At 40.0% G+C, this 21,703-nt stretch overlaps 1 protein-coding gene across 4 annotated transcripts in view; it reads left to right on the top strand.

Moving 5' to 3' along the window:
* The window catches only part of pacsin3 (protein kinase C and casein kinase substrate in neurons 3), a 37,548-nt gene that overhangs the window by 8,601 nt on the left and 7,244 nt on the right, over nt 1-21,703 (top strand). For 3 of the 4 annotated variants that reach the window (XM_048263405.1, XM_048263404.1, XM_048263403.1), the window contains exons 3-10: nt 7,273-7,344; nt 9,023-9,122; nt 10,818-10,974; nt 14,196-14,431; nt 14,519-14,674; nt 18,220-18,395; nt 18,978-19,098; nt 20,655-20,773. In XM_048263405.1, coding sequence (XP_048119362.1) covers nt 9,069-9,122; nt 10,818-10,974; nt 14,196-14,431; nt 14,519-14,674; nt 18,220-18,395; nt 18,978-19,098; nt 20,655-20,773 — 1,019 coding nt within the window. In that variant the 5' untranslated portion in view covers nt 7,273-7,344; nt 9,023-9,068. Of the gene's footprint in view, nt 1-5,445; nt 5,658-7,272; nt 7,345-9,022; nt 9,123-10,817; nt 10,975-14,195; nt 14,432-14,518; nt 14,675-18,219; nt 18,396-18,977; nt 19,099-20,654; nt 20,774-21,703 lie in introns of all 4 variants that reach the window. The other variant, XM_048263402.1, reaches the window with a different exon arrangement.

The following is a 21,703-nucleotide window of genomic DNA, read 5'->3' as shown; positions in this document are numbered from 1 at the left end:
CAAAAAAGTTTTCCTTTGCATGCATATGAAGTTTTTATGCACACATGAAAGTTTTGTGTGAGCACATGAAATTTAACTTTCAAAATGTTTTTGCTCATGTTCCCTTAGGGGCTCCATAGAAAGGAGAATGTGCCACACTCATTTTGGCGCCTATGTGCAAAGCGCTTTACTCCTTAATTTCCAATGGGGACATAAAATGGAACACAACAGACATACACAAACACAAAACAGACATATCAAATAGAGTAAATCTGTGAATAATCTATGAACAAGCACACATAAAACATTAGGACAGAACTATTAGTGCTGCAGTGAAATCGCTAGTGAATAGGTGAGATGGTGGCAAAAAATGACCAGACAAATAATACATTTAGTAGAATAGGAAATTTTAGCTTTGGAATTACACCTAAAGAGCACAATCAGACTAAAACTGTGTGAAAAAGGCCACTGCACCTGAAAAATCCTTGGCAGCTCAAAATGACCTATTGTGGGAGAGAGGTTGTTGAACAAGAGTACTTTTGTTTTCATGCCTACATGGGCAGAGAAAGCCTGTGGGGTTTTGTTGAGTAGAGTTGTACTCTAAACAGTGGGCTCTTTGACAAGTATGAAGGCTTTACAGCAGTGTTTAGGAGTGGGTTGTGGATGCAGACTTGCAGGCATTCCTTGCAAGTTTCATTTCAAACAAAGTTATTGTGGTAATCTGGGAAGAGACATGATGTAAGGGATTATGTTGCTATAATTTTTCAGAGATAGTTAAAGTTACCACTGTGGGCCTGTTTGCTGGCAATGCAATGCAATGCAATGCATAATCTTGTTTGGCCAAGATTAATGTGTTGACTACTCTGGACTGCATTTCCCAAAACCATAGTTGCTAGCCTGTTAGCAGCTTAGTTGGTTGGCAATGGGAAATTGCATTGCAACCAACAAAGTTGCTAACTTAGTTAGCAACTATGGTTTTGGGAATCATGCCCTTGTATGGTAGTATGCCAACAGTAGAGTGTTTTAAAAAGAAACTCAAAGCTGAACTCTTTCATTTTTAATTTTATTTTTTAATTTATTGATGAATGAATTTACTTTAGATGCTTTATGTTAGCTATAAAATGACTGTGACATAGTTTTAGGTTTATTTTTTATTTTTATCTTTATTTTTGTTTTATTTTTATTTATATTTATTTGACCTCCTATTCATATTTTCCCCCTCAATCTATTTTTATTATTTTATTAATTACTATTATTGTTATTCTTTTTCTTTGATTTTTAAGCACATTGAGTGACATTCTATGTATGATAATGTGCTATATAAATAAACGTGAACTTGAATACTTAAACAATGATACAAAATATATACCAAAACTTATAATGACAAGGGACACCCACTAAAAAGGTTGGTTCTAATATCTCCTTGGGATTCAGTTCAATTTACTCCCTTTGTGTAAATTATAAATTAGCTAGTCGGATTTTGGAATTACGAGGGCAGGAGATTACAATGTAGATTGTTAATTGAATCATGGTGGCTGGCTTTTGCATTCACATGGGGAAGGGAAGTGGAATGTGTGCCTAAGTAAGTAAATTTAATTTATAAAGAACATTTACACACAGCATAAACTGACCAAAGTGCTGTACAGTGAATACCTAAAGAGATAAATAAAAAAACATTGAACCAATAGTCATAATTATATAAAACATGAATAAGAGGAAATTAAATGTAAATGAGGTTTATAGGCCTAGTATACAAGGAATTTGGTCTCTGCATTTATCCCATCCATGAATTAGTGATACACACAGAGCACACAGTGAACACACAGTGAGGTTAAGTACACAATGAGCACACAGTGAGGTGAAGCACACACTAACCCGGAGCAGTAAGCTACCTTGGCACTCAGGGAGCAGTGAGGGGTTAGGTGCCTTGCTCAAGGGCACTTTAGCCATGGATGTGGGCATGGGAGAGCAGTGCTCAACCACTTCCCCCACCCACATTTTCCCTACTGATCGGGGATCAAACCGGCAACCCTTCGGTTACAAGCCCAAAGCCCTAACCAGTAGGCCACGGCTTCAATATCAGGGCACACAACACAAAAATACAGAGAATGAGCCGAACAGGGTTAGGCAAACGCTCTGTTTGAGCCATGAGTGCGGCACATGCAGAAGCCCTTTGTTTGCGGATCTAAGGGACCTTTGGACTGAGTAGGACTGTACAAGGTCGATGATGTAGGTTGGTGCCAGCCTTAAAAACAAATAATACAACTTTGAACTGAATGATAAAAAGAACTGGGAGCCAGTGTAAGGAGGCCAGAGTGGGGGTGATGTGCTCACCCTTCCTGGTGCTAGTTAGGAATTGCAATAATCCAGGCGTGCTGGCATAGCGATATGGCCTAAAATCCGTATTTCAATATACATTGCAGCCTCTTGCGATAACAATATATATCACGATTAAAAAATGATAATAGAACTTGTTACATGGACCCTAAGGAAAGGCAAACTGCTAAATGTATTTTTAAAAAAGAAAGAAAGAAACGTAGTATGTCATTTTAAAAACATTTATTGTCCAAAACTGTAATTCTACAACATAATGTTGCAGATAAATAAAATTCAAGTACACTTAGCTGCAGAGACTTTAACAAAGAAAAAGCTTGGCAATGCTGGTATTCAGTGCAGGGCTCCAGACTAACTTTTTGCACTGGTTGCACTAGTGCGCCTAACTTTTTTTTCTTAGGTGCACTAGCACAAAAGTTAGGTGCACCCAAATTTTCAACCACATCGCATTTAACACCGCAGCAGGTTCACTTTTTTTCCTTAATTACTGTCCTATATAGGTTGTCCTATGACTTATGATTTACAATTCTACAAGAAAAGTAACTTAATGAAGTGTTGGTGCTTTAAGTGCTTCACTGAGCTGAAACTTAAAACATCTCAAGATGAATTAAATAAAAATAACAGTGAGTAAATTAACAGTGCATGTCTTTTAAGGGCTTCAAACTGCACATCTCATGGCTCAATGTCTTACATACTATCCTTCATGATCTTTAGGCCTTGGCTAAACCAGCTCGCCATGCTAGCATCTTCCATAGAAATGTATTTGAGCACAATTCAAAGAGATGTTCCAAGTAGCCTGGGGGATTTTTATGTGATTTTGCAATGATGATTGCAATAATCATTTGACAGCCCCACAATGCAATTAACTTTTTTTATTTTAGCATTTTTAAATTTTCAATAAGAACATCACTATGGTTAATGCAATAACGAAATGGTAGGCGTATTATTATAGGCTATTGCAATGACTTGCCATGCTCGATCTAAATGTGTCCATTCAATTCACCGTACACAATGACCACAGTTATACATGCAGGGAATATTCGGGCTTTAAATGTAGCAGCGATATTCGGTTTGCGCCAAATACCGGATTAAATTGATTGATGCCATCAGAATGAGTTTACACAACTCGCCGCCAAAACGAATATTGCTGTTGAAAACCGGGTTACTCCCTGCATGTAACTGCGTCAATGACGACTCCTCTTTTAAAGCGATATCTGTATCTCTGTCGCTCGGGAAGGGCTTGTATGCATTGTTCGAAATTTTAAAACGTCTTTTAATCTGCAATGACTCCTATAAATTTGGCGCAAGTGGCATTCCTGTACGTCGGGTTTACGTTCAAACAATTTTTCTGGTGAATAATTATTTCGGCAACGATAAACTTGATCATCATCTCGGGCTCGTCTGATCGGTTTGCTGCTGCCAGCCGCCAAAAGGCAGTGGGGAGAGGGGACATTTATCTCGGCCTATGTGACCACACTAATGCAACTACATCCACTCTGTTTATCTGACGGGTCTCTGACCTCTCTCTCTCTCTCTGCAGCACACGCATTTTCAAATGTACACAGAGGCACTGGGCCACGGCCAATCAGAGGGGAGGTCCCGCCCTTCACTTTGTTTAAACCACGATATTGGCCAAATATGTGTCTGTTATTGAACCAAAGGAAGAGTTTCAATGCGGACACTTTTTCCTCCCTCTGAATAGCTGGTCGCACCGGTGCCCTGACATGTTTCGTTTTGAGGTGGTAGAACAGATTACCCCACAGAACTGTTGCCCCACACACTCTTCAGCAGGGGTGGGCAAACTTGGATTTTGAAAATTGGCCGGCGGGCCAACTGTTTAATGTTTCATATCATTTAAATGCTAATAATGACAAAGTAATCATTTTTAAATTTGATGCTGTTTAACTCATTTATAAATGGTGCACTGTCATTTTAAGCATTGTGTCCACACGTTTAGTTCTCATAATGATAAAAAGGAACCTGGCGCTCTCTTTCTTTCCCCCTTGTGCGCGCCCAAGGCCACATTTACACATAGCCGGGTATTTAGAGAAACGAATAGTTTCTGCCCTCCGTTTTCAATAATAACATCGTGCACACAACATTTACATCAACCCGCATAAATACGCTGTCGAGCGCCATAATAACTATGCCAAACCTATGGGTGGCAGTGTAGGGAAAGGAATAAAGCCATGCTGGCCAATCAAAATCCTCAGAATCGACACCAACGACTAACACGAGCGACTTCCGGTTCCTTTCAAAACAGTAAGCGGTAAAAAAGCTGACCTCCGTGCGATCCTTCGCCTCTGCTCCTCCATGTAGAGCAGTTGTTGCAAATGCAAACAGGCCAGAAGCGTTTGCAAAAATTAGTAGCACCTTAACAGCATCCATGACAATCCTGATCAGTAGCCAAAGAAACTGTAAACATCAGGCGCTCACATGACGTTAAGGATTTTCTGGCGCATAATGTGACGTTTAAGAAGCTAAAACGCTGTTTATCCCTGTTGACACGGCAGCACATAACTGGCGTGATCAGAAATCTCCACTCCACATAATCGTTTTCTGTGATAAAAACTGTGTTTTGGTGTAAACGAGAGGTCAAACCGCAGGGAAATATCTGCGTTTTCCCTTCGTGTAAACGGGGTCCAAGTGTTCCCAATTAAATGTCTATCTCAGGAAAAATTGCGAGCAGCCTATGATAACCAAATTAAATGTTCGGCGGACCAGATTTAAGTGCATGGCGGGCTGTAGTTTGCCCACCTCTACTCTACAGGGTATAGTTTGCTGCTGCTAGTTGGATGGCTCAAATCCGAACCAAGTCCAAATAATGGATGTTGCACCGATTTGAGGCGGGAGATCATTCTGAGCTGGTAAAAACTACTTTTGATAACAGAGCTAATATGTTTGTCAAGGCAGAGTTCGGAGTCGAGGATGAAACCCAGGTTTCTGGCATAGGGTTTGACAAATGGGGTGAGGTGACCTACTGTACATTTTGCACTACAGTGCATTTTGCTCTACAGTGCATCTTGCCTAGGGAGGACCACAAATGATGACTTCTGTCCCTAGATTTTAGAGGCAAGAATGATCTGCATAGAGGTGAAAAGAGATGTTATGCTTTCTTATAATGTCACCCAGTGGGAGCATATACAGGCTGAAGATCATATGACCCAAGATGGACCCCTGAGGGACCCCATATGAGATGGGAGCAGATGATGAGGACAACTGACCAATAGACCCAGAGAAAGTCCAATGTGGGTCGTTATATTAAATCATGGCGGACTTCTGCCTGCGACCTCCGTGGCCTGTTCTATAATTGACTAGTTGCCGTTTGGCTCTCCTGTCTTCAGGTGAGAGCCTGGCACCATTGTAGGAACATTATTTAACATTAGAACACCATTTGCTGAATTTGAATCACTCTGCCTGTCTCCACGTCAGAGCCTGGCGCCAATGTAGTTTTAACGTCAGAACACCATTTAAAGGGATATTCCACCATTTGGGGAATTACACTGATTTTCCACCTCCCCTTGAGTTAAACAATTGATTTTTACCTTTTTCCAGTTCATCCAGCCGTTCTGTGAGTCTGGGGATACCACTTTTAGCGCCAGCCTAGCATAGATCATTGAATCGGATTAGACCATTAGCATCTCGCCTGCTAGCAGAGTTTTGTGCAAAGAAATGGAGAAATGGAGAAATGTTAAGAGCCTAGCATTGTTGTAGTATCAACGGGGCATTTAGCATTTACATTACTGTTAATCAGTCATCACTTGATTACACATTGTATTATTACCTTGGTATGATCTAAGAAGTGACCCATACAATGTGCCAAACATAATGTGCCACATGTTGTGAAAAAGGTTAAGAAAAGTGAGATGCTTCATCAGTAAACCATTTAACCTATCCTTGTGGAAAGATTGCTTGGTAGCTCGAAGTAGGTCTAGCAAGTCTGATATTTCTGTAATTCATAAAGATCAAACACAAATATGCCTATGCAAATATTATAATAATAATAATAATAATAATCATCTTTATTTATATAGCACTTTTCAAAACAAAGTTACAAAGTGCTGTACAACATAAATGAAAATGCAAATAAGACATAATAATATAACAATCAAATAATATATACTAATTCAATTAGAACTTAACATACATTTGAAAAAGGAAAATAAACTTACACTGAAATAAAACTTAGGATACTGAAATAAAACTTGACACTGAAATAAAACTTAATAAACTTAACACAAAATGAAGTATATTACTTAAACAAAACTAAGGAAGGCTTGCTTCTAAAGATGAGTTTTAAGGAGGGATTTAAAAGAGCATACTGACTTGGCTGACCAATATGCCACAAATAAGAATTCTGTGTGTGTGTGTCAGTGTGAATGAATAATCTGTAAATTGTTGGTTATTTTAATTGTATTTGCTTTTACCATGTGTGTATTTGTTGTGTATAGTCTATATTTGGTTGTGGTTCTTGTGTTTATTCTCTCGTTGATGTGTGTGATTACCTTTGTTATGTGTTGCGTGTGAGACTATGTTGTGTTGCCCTGAATCTTTGAGTGAGAGCCTTGATTGCAGTTCCAACAGTTGGCCACACTGAAAGTCGCTGTAATAGGCATGCTATTATCTTGGTAGACCTAGGTCAGCTATATCAAAGTCTCTGCGGACAATAGATGATTTGCCGTGGATGAAACGATGTTTCCAGCCGAGGCTGCTAATTGCTCATTTAATGCTGAAAAGTCATGATTCATATGAGTCCAAAGGGGACAAACATGTAAAAGCACAAAAAGTGACGTCCAGAGGACGCTGTAGCAATGAAAACGACATCGCCAGAACTGCATGTAACTTTAGTTGGTAGTCACCCTACTGAAGGAAATGGCCAGTTAGCTAATCGTTTTTCAATGCTAGACTAACTTCTGGTATACAGTGCATCCAAGTAATAAGTGTTTTTCTCCCTGTCAGGACACAGTTTCTGCATGACTTTTGGACTGAAAGTAAAGGAAAAGAAACCCAGTATTTTTGGTTGCATTGTGGGTAAGTTTGACTTGTCTGATACCTGGTTATGCTTAAAAAAAGGAAAATGTCTCTGTTTTTGCATCTTGAAATACATGAAGGATTACAAAGTTTTGAATGCATAGATTAGCATTTTTCATGGAGACTTTGAAATACAATGTCAGTGTAATTCATTTGAATGTAAATTCAAGGTACAGTAAGTGTTCAGCAAATTCAGCACCATTAGTTCCATAATTAGAAAGTGAACTTTGCATCTTTCCATTCATAGTGTGCAAAAGGTTGTCCTAGCAGAAAAATAATAAATATAATAGCCTGAAGCCAGGTCAGACGTTGGAACCATCATAGGCATAGTGTGACATTCGTGCCGGGGAGGTGGGGGGTGACTATTCTAAGGAACGACCAGTGCATGAAAATGCAAAAATTGCAGAGTTAAATAGATAATGCAAGCACAGTGAAAGTTACTATGGCGTGGCTAGGGTATACATGTAGTGATGGGCAAATGAAGCTTTGGTGAACCACTAAACCACAGCAGTGTGAAGCTAGCAACACTAATGAAAAAATCCAATATGGCTGCCACATGTAGATTTTTCAACATAAAAGTCCTTACCCAAACCAGTATATGTTACCAAAAATATTGGTTTGCGAAGGACTTTTATGTTGAAAAATGTATGTGTGGTGGCCATCTTTTTGCTTTTCAGCTAGTGTCGCTAGGTTCACACTGCTGTGGTTCAGTGGTTCACCAAAGCTTCATTTGCCCATCACTATATACATGGCTAGTTGGTAGGGTAATTATGTTGGTTGTTATGGTGGTTGGTAGGTTGATAATTATGGTCATGGTTGCTAGATTGTTGCTAGGGTAATTGACATGGGTGCTAGGTTGTGGCTAGTGTAGATATGATGGTTGCTATGCTTAATACAGTGGTTGCTATTTTACAGTCCCCTTACTTTCAGCGTCCCTGCTCAAATGTGAAGCGCAGATACCTCCTGTTTCTGGGTGTTATTTCAAGTCTGTTGACATGAGCCAATCACCCTGGCGTAAGTTGGTGAGGATTTGACACTGAGGGATCATTCTGAATGGTCGAATGGTCTGAAAAGTCGTTGCAAATAGGCATTCAGATGTCTCGGATTAGGACAATGAAGGATCTACTGTGAAACCCCTCTTGTGTTTGGTCTGCTCTGACTGGTTGGATAGCATGTTTCACAGCCAGTTCGTGGATAGCACTGCTGTGAAGCATGGAGAGGGATGAGTGAATTGTAGTGCTTAGCCCTGTGACACCGTGCGTAGGACCTGGTGGAGTCTGTGCAAGCACGGCACGCACTCAGGTGAGCGACGTTCTTGTGGTGATAGTATGCATATCGGCACACCCCGAGCGCGTGATGGAGGCAGAGTGGGACCCACAGGGGCCAGTGTGGCCACAAGTGGGTCTATAGAGGGGATGGGAGGTGTTTCTTGTGTGCGCCAAAGCTAGAGTGGGCAGGGTCTCGTTCTGCTCGTTCTGGGCTATTACCTATGTGATGAACCTCATGATTTGGTTTGCTGAAAAGTATTACTGTGGAAATATCTTGAACTAGTTTTTACACTACAGTATATAATAATAAACATTAGTATAGCAGCCAACCAACCTTGTGTTTTAAGTACTATAAGAATCGTCTGCCTCTGTGCTTGAAAAATGTTTAAAATGTGCTGTTTTTTTTGTAGTTTGACCATAACCGCCACCATTCCGTGCTGCAAAGGTGACCCCAGAATGTCTTCAAATGGAGACTTACAAGATTCTGGGAGCTGTGAAAGCTTCTGGGAGGTAAGTCAGGCATCACATCCATATTGTATGGATATTACTTGTAACAGGCCTGATTAGCAGCTTGAGTGTTTGGTGAACACCATGTCCCTGTTTTGTTGCCAGTTTGTGTTTTGCCGGTTTGAGGAGTATACACTACGCCTTGTGTGCAGAAATGTCTTTTGGTTTTGAAAGAAAGTAAATCAAAGTAACATGTACCATATTTTCTACACTACAAGTCGCTCCGGAGTATAAGTGGCATCAGTCAAAAAATATGTCATTAAGAGGAAAATACATCACACAAAATCCAAGTCCAAAAACAGACAGACTATGTAACTGGACACAAAGAGGTAAAAAAGATTGAGAATGCTACTGGGAATGTTAATGAAGACGAAGGAGTGAATGGTGGCAAGCTGAGGCGAGCTGGGCAATAACGAAGGCGGCCAAGGAGGGCCCGATGGTAATTGTAAAGCAATTAACAAAAGATTCACTGAACAAAAATGCTGATGTGGTACATGAAAATTTAGCTAGAAATGTGGAGAATGCAATGCAATCAAGCATTTTGGGCAATGTGGAGACACAAGCCAAATGCTCGGGGTCTAACTCCAAGAACGAGAGAGAGAAAAAGATGCACGTTTTAAAAGAATGTGCAGAAGAAGGAGTGAATGGCTGTAAACTGAGGCAAGCCGGGCGATAATGAAGGCGCCCAATGTGGGCCTGACAGTAATTGTAAAGCAATTTACAAAAGAGTCACTGAACAAAAATGCTGATGTGGTACACATGAAAATGAATGATGTGGTACATGAAAATGAATGAAAGTGAATCTTTTGGATCCCATGGCCCAGTGGCCCATTATCTTCACCCATCACTCTTGTGTTTCAGTGGTACATATTAACCTAAGATAGTTATGTTAAAATTGCTCATTATAAAGGCTGCATAGAAAGGTAAACAGGAGGCTGTGGTGCACAACTGTACTAGAGGATAAAATCATTAGTCTTTAGTTTGACTTTTCAGTGCCCACAAAAAGCACCTTTCTTACCTTCAACAATAAGGTGTCTCTTAAAAGGTTACATAGAATTTCTGAAGGAACAAATTGCTTGACTTTGTATTCTGGTAGCATCAAATCAGTCAATCTTGCAGCGCTGCACAGATCTGGTTGAATCTTACAATACAAACATGCCTGTGAAAAGGTAGCCCGCCAAATATGATGAATTTTTTTATGGACTTCAAAACTAATGGCTGGGATATATTCAGCTCCCCTAAAAACGCCTAGTTTTGGGAGGTGTTACTAGACACCTATAGAAACATTTAGTAAAAAAGCTATTGGTAAGAATTTTTGGTTACACTTTACTTGACCGTATCGACATGAGTGACATGACACGTCATAAACATCATATGTCATAAATGTCTATGACATAACGCTTCTGTCATTTAGGGTCATTCGGTTTTTGTCATAACAAGTTAGGGTTAGAGTTAGGTTTAGGTTTAGGGTTCATGTGTCATGACAGGCTCATGTGTTTATGACAGTGTCATGTCACTCTTATGTCAAAACTGTCAAGTAAAGTGTTACTGATTTTTTTTGTTGTTGTTGTTGCAGGTTGGCAAAAAATGCCTAACTTTCCCTAACTAGGGAAGGTGTTGGCTCAAGTAACCCTATCTGTAAGTAAGCTATTTTATGTAATATTCCTTTACTTATATTGGCTTTGTTTTCCCCTCCAGCCTGGGAACTACAAGAGGACTGTGAAGCGCATTGATGATGGCCACAAGCTATGCAATGAGCTAATTAGCTGTTTCCAGGAGAGGGCCAAGATTGAGAAGAGCTACTCACAACAACTAAGTGACTGGGCCAAGAAATGGCGGGTAGTCGTAGAGAAAGGTGAGCTCTTCTAAGGGTGTGGGGCGCAGCTGTTTGATTTGGTTTGATCTGGAGACCTGAAATGACATTGCTTCTTTAGATGAGTAACTGGTGTGACTATAGGTTGAGGTTGGAGGTGATGTCACCCCAAAGTTAGTAAGGTCATTGAAGCTGTATTCAAATCTTAAGTAAGTAAAAAATATTTCCAAAGCACATTTAAACACAGCTTTCACTGACCAAAGTGCTGTACAAATATATATATATTTTTTTTTTTGTAAAAATAAAAATAAGTAAACAAATGAATACAGTTTGAGACCTAAAACAGCAGACAGATGCAAATCAAGGGGAAATTAACATTTTAGTCACCTACACAAAACAACCACATTGGTATAATAGTTTTCCTTTTCCTCCTCATGAGACTTTAAAGGCGATTTTTTTTTTTTTTAACATGCCCCTATAGCAGTGTTTCTTAACTGGTGGGTCATGACCCAAAAGTGGTTCGCGGAACCGTTCTGGGTGGGTTGTGTATACTGTATACTATACTGTATTTCTGATTATTTATTCATGACAGCACACATTATGCAGATATACTGTATTATAGCCTAGGTGCTGTTAAGTTACAGTAGGGTCCAACAGCTCTTTCTACTTCTTTCTGTGTCTTGGTGCTTCAGCTGTCAGCAGCACTCAGCATGTGAAGGTGAGCAGGTCAATGGTCCCTCTCATAACATCTCTGTAAAAGTAATTGCTGTTCACGAGTGCACTATTGAGAGACCATGCAAGATGGGCCACCACCACCACTTCTTGGACCTGATTGTGATGCTGTATCTTGATGCCTGTTGGTCATGAAGATCAACACCTCCCATATGCTCATTGTATTGCTTGATGCATTGTGATTGTCAGACTTGGTCAAAAGCACTTCACTCTTTGTTCCATTGTTTGACAACGGACTCAGTTCTCCATGTTTGTTGCCATATTGACAACGTTGTTGTCCTTCCAGCGGACCAGCAGCTTCTCTCCTTCTGTTAGAACTTGAATGGTTCCTCGGGGTAACTTGTTGAATTCTTTTTTTAGTGTGAAGAAAAATGTCAGAGACTGTTGTCCCTTACTGTCCCACAGCTCCCATATCCCCTCTTTGTCATCTCATCCAGAAGTGAAAGGGAAGTGAAGAGATTCATGATGGAATTTACAACCTTCAGGCACTTCACCTTGCTCTGCAAGACCGAGAACGACAGTCGGCCCCTGGCCTAAGCCAGTTTGTGGGAGGAGTGTGAAGCGTCCCCCGTATGGCTCCATATTATGCATGTACCCCTGTACATGTGCATATGCCTTCTTGGAACAGTGCTGTAGCCAGATGCCAGCAAGATCCCATAGAATGTAAGATAGGATATCTTGGAGGTTTCTCGGACTGGCCAGTCTGGTGGCGTGAGGACGCTGGAGGCTCTTTAGTCTCATCTCTTTGGTGGCTACAAGAGCTTGGCTCTTTAACAGTAGATGGTGGTGAAGAAGAGGTTGGTTCTTGTGGTTGCCTGGTATGTTTTATAGAGGCCCTGTACACTCCATGTTCAGTGGTGACACGTGGTAAGGGATAGTCCATATCTGACAAATCACTTATGATGGCATCTTTCTCATTTTGAGGTATGGTTGCAATGCATCAAACATTATAAAATGTATGTGTTGTCACAAACACTTACTCAAATTAGAAACTCAAAACCAAATCATGTATGTAAAGACTATGTTATGTGTTGTCCTCTCATTGACGCCTGTTTAAAGAAAATGTGATTTTGATTTGTAAAATGCCCCCTCCCCAACTGTATTTTGAGCCCTGTGTAATATGATACTGGGCTTCCTCATATGTAATATGTAACCGTACATAATGGCTGTCACTTTCATAAAGCAGTGGTATAAAGATTGATGATAATGACAATGTAATTTGTTTTAAAACGTTCTGCTACGTTCTCATAATGATCTTTTGCCAGCTCCATTCAAATATAGCCTATGATATCAGTTGAAAACCTGCCGCTCTCTCTGTCTCCCTCTCGTGCCCACTCAGACGCATTCCCAATTAAATGGAGTAGCATAATGTTCAAGTTAGATCTGCTGCAGTGGAGATAGAGAGAGGACACAAAAAGTATCACTTTTATTTAACATACTGTTTTGACCCCTATGTTAAATTTGCAGGCATATTTTTATTTTTAAAGGCCAGTTATTTCATGGATCCAGGATACTATGCATCCTAATGAAGTTCTCTTGGCCTTTGGAATTAAAATAACCCCACATCATCACACACCCTTCACCATATCTCACGATTGGCATGGGGTACTTTCCATAAGATCATCTCTCAATGCAAATTTAAACCAGCTATTAGGCTAACTGAAATAAAACCATGCCAATCTCTAGGTTGCATTAAAGATCAGCTATTTCTTTCTACAACAGTCGAGAACCCTTTTGCAATTATATAAGCACGTAATGTAATCTGAAAACTGCTGCCCTGATTTAAAAAACAATGCAAATGATCTCAGCTGGTATTCTGTCTATAATGGAGTGGAATGGAAATTTCTAAGTGTATCCTTTGACTGGTAGTGTGTATGTATGTGTATGTGTATATATTATAATATGCATTGTAACTCTAAGTTATGTCATTTTATGTAGATCATTATACATTTTATTTCTGTATCTAGACATATGGTAATAAGTGTTCCCTCTGTAAGTAATATAAGTGATATCATCGTCCATTGCAATGTTTTACTGTACACATTGTCAAATGCCAATTAACTTGTAAAAGCCTACTGAAGTTACCCCAAGTTACTTTTTCAATTTCCCCTTAATTTCCCCCCTTAATCAATTAATCCCTGAATTAACACCTTAAAATAACATTAAGATATACTGAAATTGTTCTTAATTACCCCCTTAATCACAACAAATAATAGGAACCCCTGACTAGACACCTTAAATGTAAGATTAAGGGGTTTCACACTCACACCTTAAAATGGCATTTTATGGTAAAATTACAAGTCTGTTTTACAAATTAAGGGCCCCTTAATTTAAATTGATTGGTTTTGTTATGTTTTCAGGGGTAATTTAAGGCAATCATGTTTCGTAGTGGATGTTGTTGGGTCTTCATATTTAGAATCCTGTGTGGGCTGCCATACGCCTCAGTTTCTCTTCTAGGTCACCATCGAGTTGATTAGTTGTTTTTGTGTCCACAAGGCAATGGTTTCAGTGATCTGTTTTGGTATTTGCAGGTCCTCAGTATGGCACACTGGAAAAAGCATGGCATGCCTTTATGAATGCAGCTGACCATCTGAGTGAGATCCATATGGAGCTGCGAGAGCGTCTTGTGATGGAGGACAGTGAAAAAGTACGCAACTGGCAGAAAGAGGCATTCCACAAACAGATGATTGGTGGCCTACGAGAGACAAAAGAAGCTGATGAAGGTTTTCGTAAAGCCCAGAAGCCCTGGGTTCGCAAACTTAAGGACGTGAGTCAGGGCTGTACTTTACTGATTTCCTAGATCTAGGGGTACACTTTTAAGTAGTAAAATTAAAGGAATTGGTCTCTCTAATAGGTGGAGTCTTCTAAGAAGAGCTATCACCAAGCACGCAAGGAGGAGCGGACAGCCATTACAAGGGAAACCCATGCCAAAGCAGACACCACAAAGTCACAGGAAGAGGTCCGCAAATTCACAGATCGTGTGGAGAAGTGTACTCTGGAAACTGACAAGGTATTGATGCATTCATTTATGCATTCAAAATGTCATTTGAGTATGAATATATGAGGTTTTTTGTATGTTTTGTAAGTAATACATGTAGGGCGACATGTATCAGTCTTTGTGTATAACTCACAGTGCAACTGAAAAGTCTTCAAACCCTTTCAAGTTTTCCACATTTTGTTATATTACAGACTCATCTTAAAATGGATGGATTCAATTCATTTTCTCATCAATCTACACAAAATATTCCAATACTCCACAAAAAAAGCAGGCGTTTGGAGTGTTTTGTAAATTTATGAAAAATAATAGACTGAAGTATTCCATTTGCATAAGTATTCAAACCCTTTGTTATGACGCTTGCAATTGAGCTCTGGTGCATCGTACTTCTATTACTGATCCTTGATATGCGTCTACAACCTAAATGGAGTCCACCTGTGCCTAAATTAATTCATTAGACGTTATTAGCAGAGGCACACATTTGTCTATGTAAGGTCTCACAGTTAATGGTGTATGCCAGAGTGAAAACCAAGCCACAAGGTTGAGAGAATTGTCCGGGTAGACATACGAGATTGTCTTGACACAATCCTAAGGTCTTGAGAAGGGTACAAGAACATTTCTGCAGCATTGAAAGTGGCCAAGTGCATGGTAACCTCCATCATTCTGAAATGGAAAAGTTTGGAACAACCAACAGTCTTCCTAGATCTGGCCACTCAGCCAAACTGAGTAATCCGGAACGGATGGCCTCGGTCAGACAGGTAACCAAACCAAGGTCCTTGGTTTGGTTACCTGTCTGACCGAGGCCATCCGTTCCGGATTACTTTATACATTATGAATGAGATCCAGAGTTCCTTTGTGAAGGTGTATAGAAGATCAACCATCAGTGCAGCACTCCACCAATCAGGCCTTTATCAGGCGGAAGCCATTTTTTTGTCGGGAGTGTTAAAAAGCACCTGAACGGCCATGTGATGTAAAATCCTCTGGTCTGATGAAACGAAGATTGAATTATTTGGCCATAATTCTCAACAGCGTGTGTGGAAGAAATCAGGCACTGAGCTGAATGCATCTAAAGATGAGTCTGAAACATAACAAAATGTGGAAAACTTAAAAGGGTCTAAAAACTTTCCGTTGCACTGTATATCTAGAACTACTATGTGAGTGAATATATGTGAATACCATAGAACTATGCAAATGTACAATCCCAAGATTTGTGTATGGATGTTTTCCATCAGTAATCAAACACAACGCATGCAAAAAGGTACGTCCATTCTCTTCATAAATCTTTAAGTGAGACAAATCAGGATAAAATAATTTGCACATGAACACACATAATTATCCTTATATGATTCCAGATTAGCATGTAGAACATCCAGATAAACCTCTCCATATAGGGCTTGCCTTTGGCTGAACTTGATTAGCTTGTTACTATAATCGGGAGTGTTTTGCTCCCCCTCTATGTACTCAGCATTGTGTTTTGTTTTTACAAGAAATTAATCAACATGATGACTAAACTAAACCCTCACTGAATGTATTGCCTGCTTTCACATGTATTGATACCTTGCACAGTGCCAGATAGAGACACCTAAGTGGTATGGTATGGAGGAGTGGTATCCCAAGTCAAAGTCCAGTTCCGTGGCCATAAATACAGTTTCATGCATAGAAGGGCACAGCATGATTTCAGTGCCTACTGTTAATGCATGTGGTCTGTAGTGTTTGGAATTACTGAGAAGGTTTGTTAACAGAAATCATATGTATTTCAAATTGCTTCAAATTCATCAGAAATATAGGTAGGTTTGATCAGTGAATGACCAATACAGTTGGAAAAGCTGATTTTTGAATGCAATAATGATACATCTAATTTAAATGATGATCAAAGTTTTAAGTCTAACTACAGGTAATTTAATAACAACATTAATCTAAAGAGTAACATGCAGGTTAACAATCACTTTTGATTATTGTTTACATCAGGGGTCTCAAAATGAAATGAAATATGGGCCACTTGCCAGGTGGTCTTTTAATAGTGGGGCCAGAGCAATAGTCATTAGGAAACAAATATTGTTATCTCCAGACGAGTATCTTCCTGAAAGGAGATCAAGTAGGCATGGCCAGGCTAGTATGCCGCAAGATGTTGCGTGTATTCAAAAGAAAATATATCACTCTTCTCCTTACCCCACTCCTGTAACTCCTGGTAAACCACAACTCTTAAATGTTTTTCTTTGGTTCCTCAATAAAACTCAGATTTTTGTTCAAATATTGTACAAAATATTTGTTCTAAAGCCTCACTCATCGTTGTATATTCCGCAAGTTTACACACTTGTGTGCACTGCCTCAACTGGACAAGTCTTCAACAAGTATTCTTTGGCAACTCCCAAATATTCATCTGTATCAGCATTACACAGAGCACATACACTTACGCATTGTAATTACCACAGACGCATCCAAGATGGGCTGGGGAGCCGTATGTCAAGGGTTTTCCGTAAAAGGCGCCCAGAGTGCCCAGCACATAAACGTCCTAGAGCTTCTGGCTGTCAAACTAGCCCTGAATTACTTCCAGCCGATCATTGCCCAGTAGCACGTTTTGATCCGTTCGGACAACACGGTGACAGTAGCATATAAACCTCCAAGGTGGTCTACTGTCGGCTTCTATGATGAACGTGACAACCTCCCTTATCTTGTGGGCCCAAGATAATCTCTTGTCATACCCACTCTCGACTCCACTCTATTAGGGCGATTCATCTCCCAGGCGAGCTGAATTATGGGACGGATATGCTATCGAGAAGAGGTCCGGTCCCAGGGGAGTGGCGCCTACATTCTCGTATAATAGAAATTATATGCCAGAGGTTCGGCCAAGCGCAAGTAGACCTCTTTGCTTCGAGGGAAACAACCCACTGTCCCCTAAGGTTTTCTCTCTTCTTCATCTGGATCATATTCATAGTGACCAATGGGTCCTTGGTTACCAGCCCGACCTTTGTCCCGGATTACTCAGTTGGGCTGAGCGGCCAGATCTAGAAAGACTGTTAGTTGCTACCATGTTCTTGAGCACTTTTAATACTGCAGAAATTTTCTTGTATCCTTCCCCCAGAGGTCTATGGACAATTCTCTTGACCTTGTGGCTTGGTCTTCACTTTGACATACACCATCAACTGTGAGACCTTACATAGACAGATGTGGTGCAAAGTCATGGAATATCAGGGAATTTTGTTGCAGCAGTTTAAAACTTACTTGCCAAAATACATTAATACAAATATATTTCCATCCAAAATTGGTGTATATCTGGTTAATAGCTTTACTGCTTGCTTGAGTAGGCCAACTTAGTTTATTCAATGCCCATTTATTCATCTCCCGCTCAAAAAAAGTAAAAGATTCTTGAATGCTATGGTTGTTCTGAAATCATTGGTCGGTATATTGTTAGCATTCATTATATAGTCATGGAAATTCAGTTTTTTTGTCAGGGAAAAGTCATGGAATTTTACATTTGATTTAGAGTGGGAACCCTGCACTTTGCTCTTTATTTTGTGGGTTTATAATCCTTGATGCATACAGTTTTTGCTTTTTCCCAGGCAAAGGATCGCTATGAGAAGGCGCTAGAAGAGTTGAACCGCTGCAATCCACGCTATATGGAAGATATGGAACAAGTATTTGAGATCACTCAAGATACAGAGAAAAAGAGGCTCTGCTTCTTCAAAGAAGTTATGTTGGACATCCACAAGCACCTGGATCTCTCTAACTGTGACAGGTATTAATGCATGGAATGAGAAAGTCTTTTGGATGAACTGAAGAATTTATGCAGAGGGTCAAGTCTCCTTTCATTCAAGATCTTAGAAAAACATACCAATGCTATAATGTATAGACAAAAACAATATTGTATAATGTTGTTAAATGCCATGGTCAATGCATTAATATGTGCCCATAATCATAGTGAAATGCAGCCCAAGGAAATGTTAAAGACAACTTTTTTTAGAGTGGTGCAAAATAATTCCAAAAGGGTTTTGTAATGATCAGTTAACTTTTTAAAGGCACCCTTAAGAGCACTTCTGCCCATTTGGGTTACATAATCACAAAGCAACTTTAATCGTGTATTCAGAGGTCAGGGGTGACAACATAGCTTCAGTGGTTTTAAAATAAAATATATGTCTTGGGGATATACTTATTAGGTAGGTATTAGCATGCCTCATGTCTCACGACTCATTTGGGGGTAGATAGTTGTCTGGTTTTAGCCATGTGTCATGGCTCTTTAATCTGTTACTAGTTGATTAATCAGTGCAGCTTTTGATGCTAAAGAACATTTTTCTGTCAATCTCTAACCCCCACATATCAGGTTCAAGGCCTTGTACTCTGATCTGAGCCAGAGCATCACTGCAGCCAATGATGCAGAGGACCTGCGCTGGTGGAGGAACACTCATGGCCCAGGCATGAGCATGAATTGGCCTCAGTTTGAGGTGAGAAGGGTCTGTTACATGAACACACACACACACACACACACACACACACACACACACACACAACAGAAATAAGTGGAAAGCACTAACTTGAACCTTACTTACTCTAATTAACGCATCTTGAGTTTTAACAAACAGGACGCAAAGAGTGAGAGTGAATGGCAGTCTCTCTGACAAAGTCTGCTCATCAACCGGCTCCCCGCAAGGATGCGTACTCTCACCTCTTCTCTCACATCCTGTACACAAATATGTGCCAGAGCAGGTGGGACAACAGGACCATAATTAAATATGCAGAATACTCAGTAATTGTTAGCCTGCTTCAAGACAGTGAAACAGGTCATGGTCCACTCATCAATGACTTTGTTGAATGGTGTGAGGCATCCCACCTTCAACTAAATGTAGCCAAAATGAAGGACATGCACATTGATTTTAGGAAAAAAATCCAGACACAAGAAATCACATCGATCAAAGGTCAAACCGTCCAATGTGTGCAATAAATACCTGGGGATGATAATAGACTCAAAACTCACATTTGAAACTAACTGTGAATACCCATAAAACTGGTCAATATCATCAAATGCATCTTGATGTATGATGGATTCACAGGTCAAGTCATCTCAAATGGTAAGCTCTCGGACACCATCCTTATAAAAACAGGAGTACATCAAGGGTGCCTACTGTCACCTCTCCTGTTCCTCATCGCCATTGACTGGACAATGAAAATGTCAGTGGATGGTCAAAGGACAGGACTACAGTGGAACCCTTTTGAGCAACTGGAAAATCTCAATTTTGCTGATGACCTGGCTCTGATCTCAGGAACACATACACACATCCAACGCAAGACCACCAGATTGCATGAGCACAGTAAACAGATAGGCCTCAGGATAAACGTTGGGAAAACCAAGTTCATGAGGCTCAACACCAACACCACTCAACACCCGACAACCTATCACAATCAAGGAGCAACCCCTGAAGCTGTGGTCGAGTTTGTATACCTGGGAAGCAACATCAGATGAAGGAGCTGATAAAGATGTCGAGCTGTGTGCGCATCAGCAAAGCAAGACATGCCTTTAGAACACCCCGACCTGAATGGCTCTCTTCCCAGCTCTCCAGAAACACCAAAATCAGAATCTTCAATACAAACATAGAGATTACAATGATTACTTCTAAAACCATCCCCAGTAATAAAACATAATGATCTGTAGTAAACGGCATCAAGTGATTTCAGTGTGGAAGGGATTGCATCCATATACACAATGTTACCAACTGACATTATAGTTGATTGAGTGGTCAAGTTGTTTTCTAGAGAGAAGCAAGATCTGATTCTGCACCCAATATTGTTTATAGTGTCTCTTTTTTGTTATCTCAAGATGTGTTCTAAATGATAGTTTGTTATCTAGCCAAATGCCCAGATATTTGTAAAGATAATGGTAAAGGTAAGATAAAGAGTTTGCTTGATCACAACTTGTATAATATTGTAAAAAAGGAAAGATAAATACAAGTCTAGTATCATGTGTAAAGGTTTACATGTATATTTGTATATTTGGTTTGTATAGGAGTGGTCCCCTGAGGCGACACATTCCATTGGGAAGAGGGATAGGAACAACAAGGGAAATGATGAGGTCACCCTAACCAACATTGCATCTGCTGGAGATGAGACACCACAGGAAACCAGGTAGAAGATCTATGCCTCAATTGTTTTCTGTTTTCTGTTTAATCACAGTTTTTAGCTCCTTTTTTATAGCATCCTTAAATGGCGACGGTGGTAATTATAAGGGCATCAAAATGGGTTGTTGGAGGTGAAAAACTGCAGGATGGCACTCTGGCAAGGATGAAAGTGAAATCTAGTAGAAGTGTATCTATTAAGAAGGGTGATGAAAGTGAAATCTAGTAGAAGTGTATCTATTAAGAAGGGTGATGAAAGTGAAATCTAGTATAAATTTTATCTATTAAGAAGGGGAAACTGGTGGAGGAAACCCAGATAGCAAGCAAACGTTGGCCCAATGTTGGCATTGGTTGGCAGTGTCGGAGGTGGAATTTCAACGTTCATGTCACAACAACAACAGCCCCTCAAGCAATTGTATATGGAATGTTGGTTTATAGGCTAGTCATGTTCGGCGCCAAAGCCAATGTGTCACTTAGACGTCAACAAAAATGGAATTTCATCCCGGGTAAACCCATGGGTCATAAGCTATATATATATATATATATATATATATATATATATATATATATATATATATATATATATATATGTTGGATTTACCAATGACCAGGTTGGTGGAGGAGTTCAGATGTACTAAGACCAGCCTAGAGATGATTTTCACAGTCTAAGGAACTAGTCATCAAGAACGCTGCCCCTACAATTAAAACAGGTCGAAAGTGGAATCCACGGGAAGCAGTGGAACATGCTCAAAGTGCACTACAACATTGGGATATTGTTGGGCAGGTGCAGAATGGAAGAGCGGGGCTTGGACTTGGTACCAGTTGGAAAGCAGTGTTTCCCAGTATTATCAGTAGTATCAGTATTTAGCAGCGGCGCAGCGCCTCCACTGGATTTTCAGCGCCACTGCAAAATTTTCACATTATCAGAAATGTCACAACA

The sequence above is a fragment of the Alosa alosa genome, chromosome 14 (assembly GCF_017589495.1).
Source record: "Alosa alosa isolate M-15738 ecotype Scorff River chromosome 14, AALO_Geno_1.1, whole genome shotgun sequence".
In the NCBI taxonomy this organism is placed as follows: domain Eukaryota; kingdom Metazoa; phylum Chordata; class Actinopteri; order Clupeiformes; family Clupeidae; genus Alosa; species Alosa alosa.
This window is presented reverse-complemented; position numbering and strand designations above follow the sequence as displayed.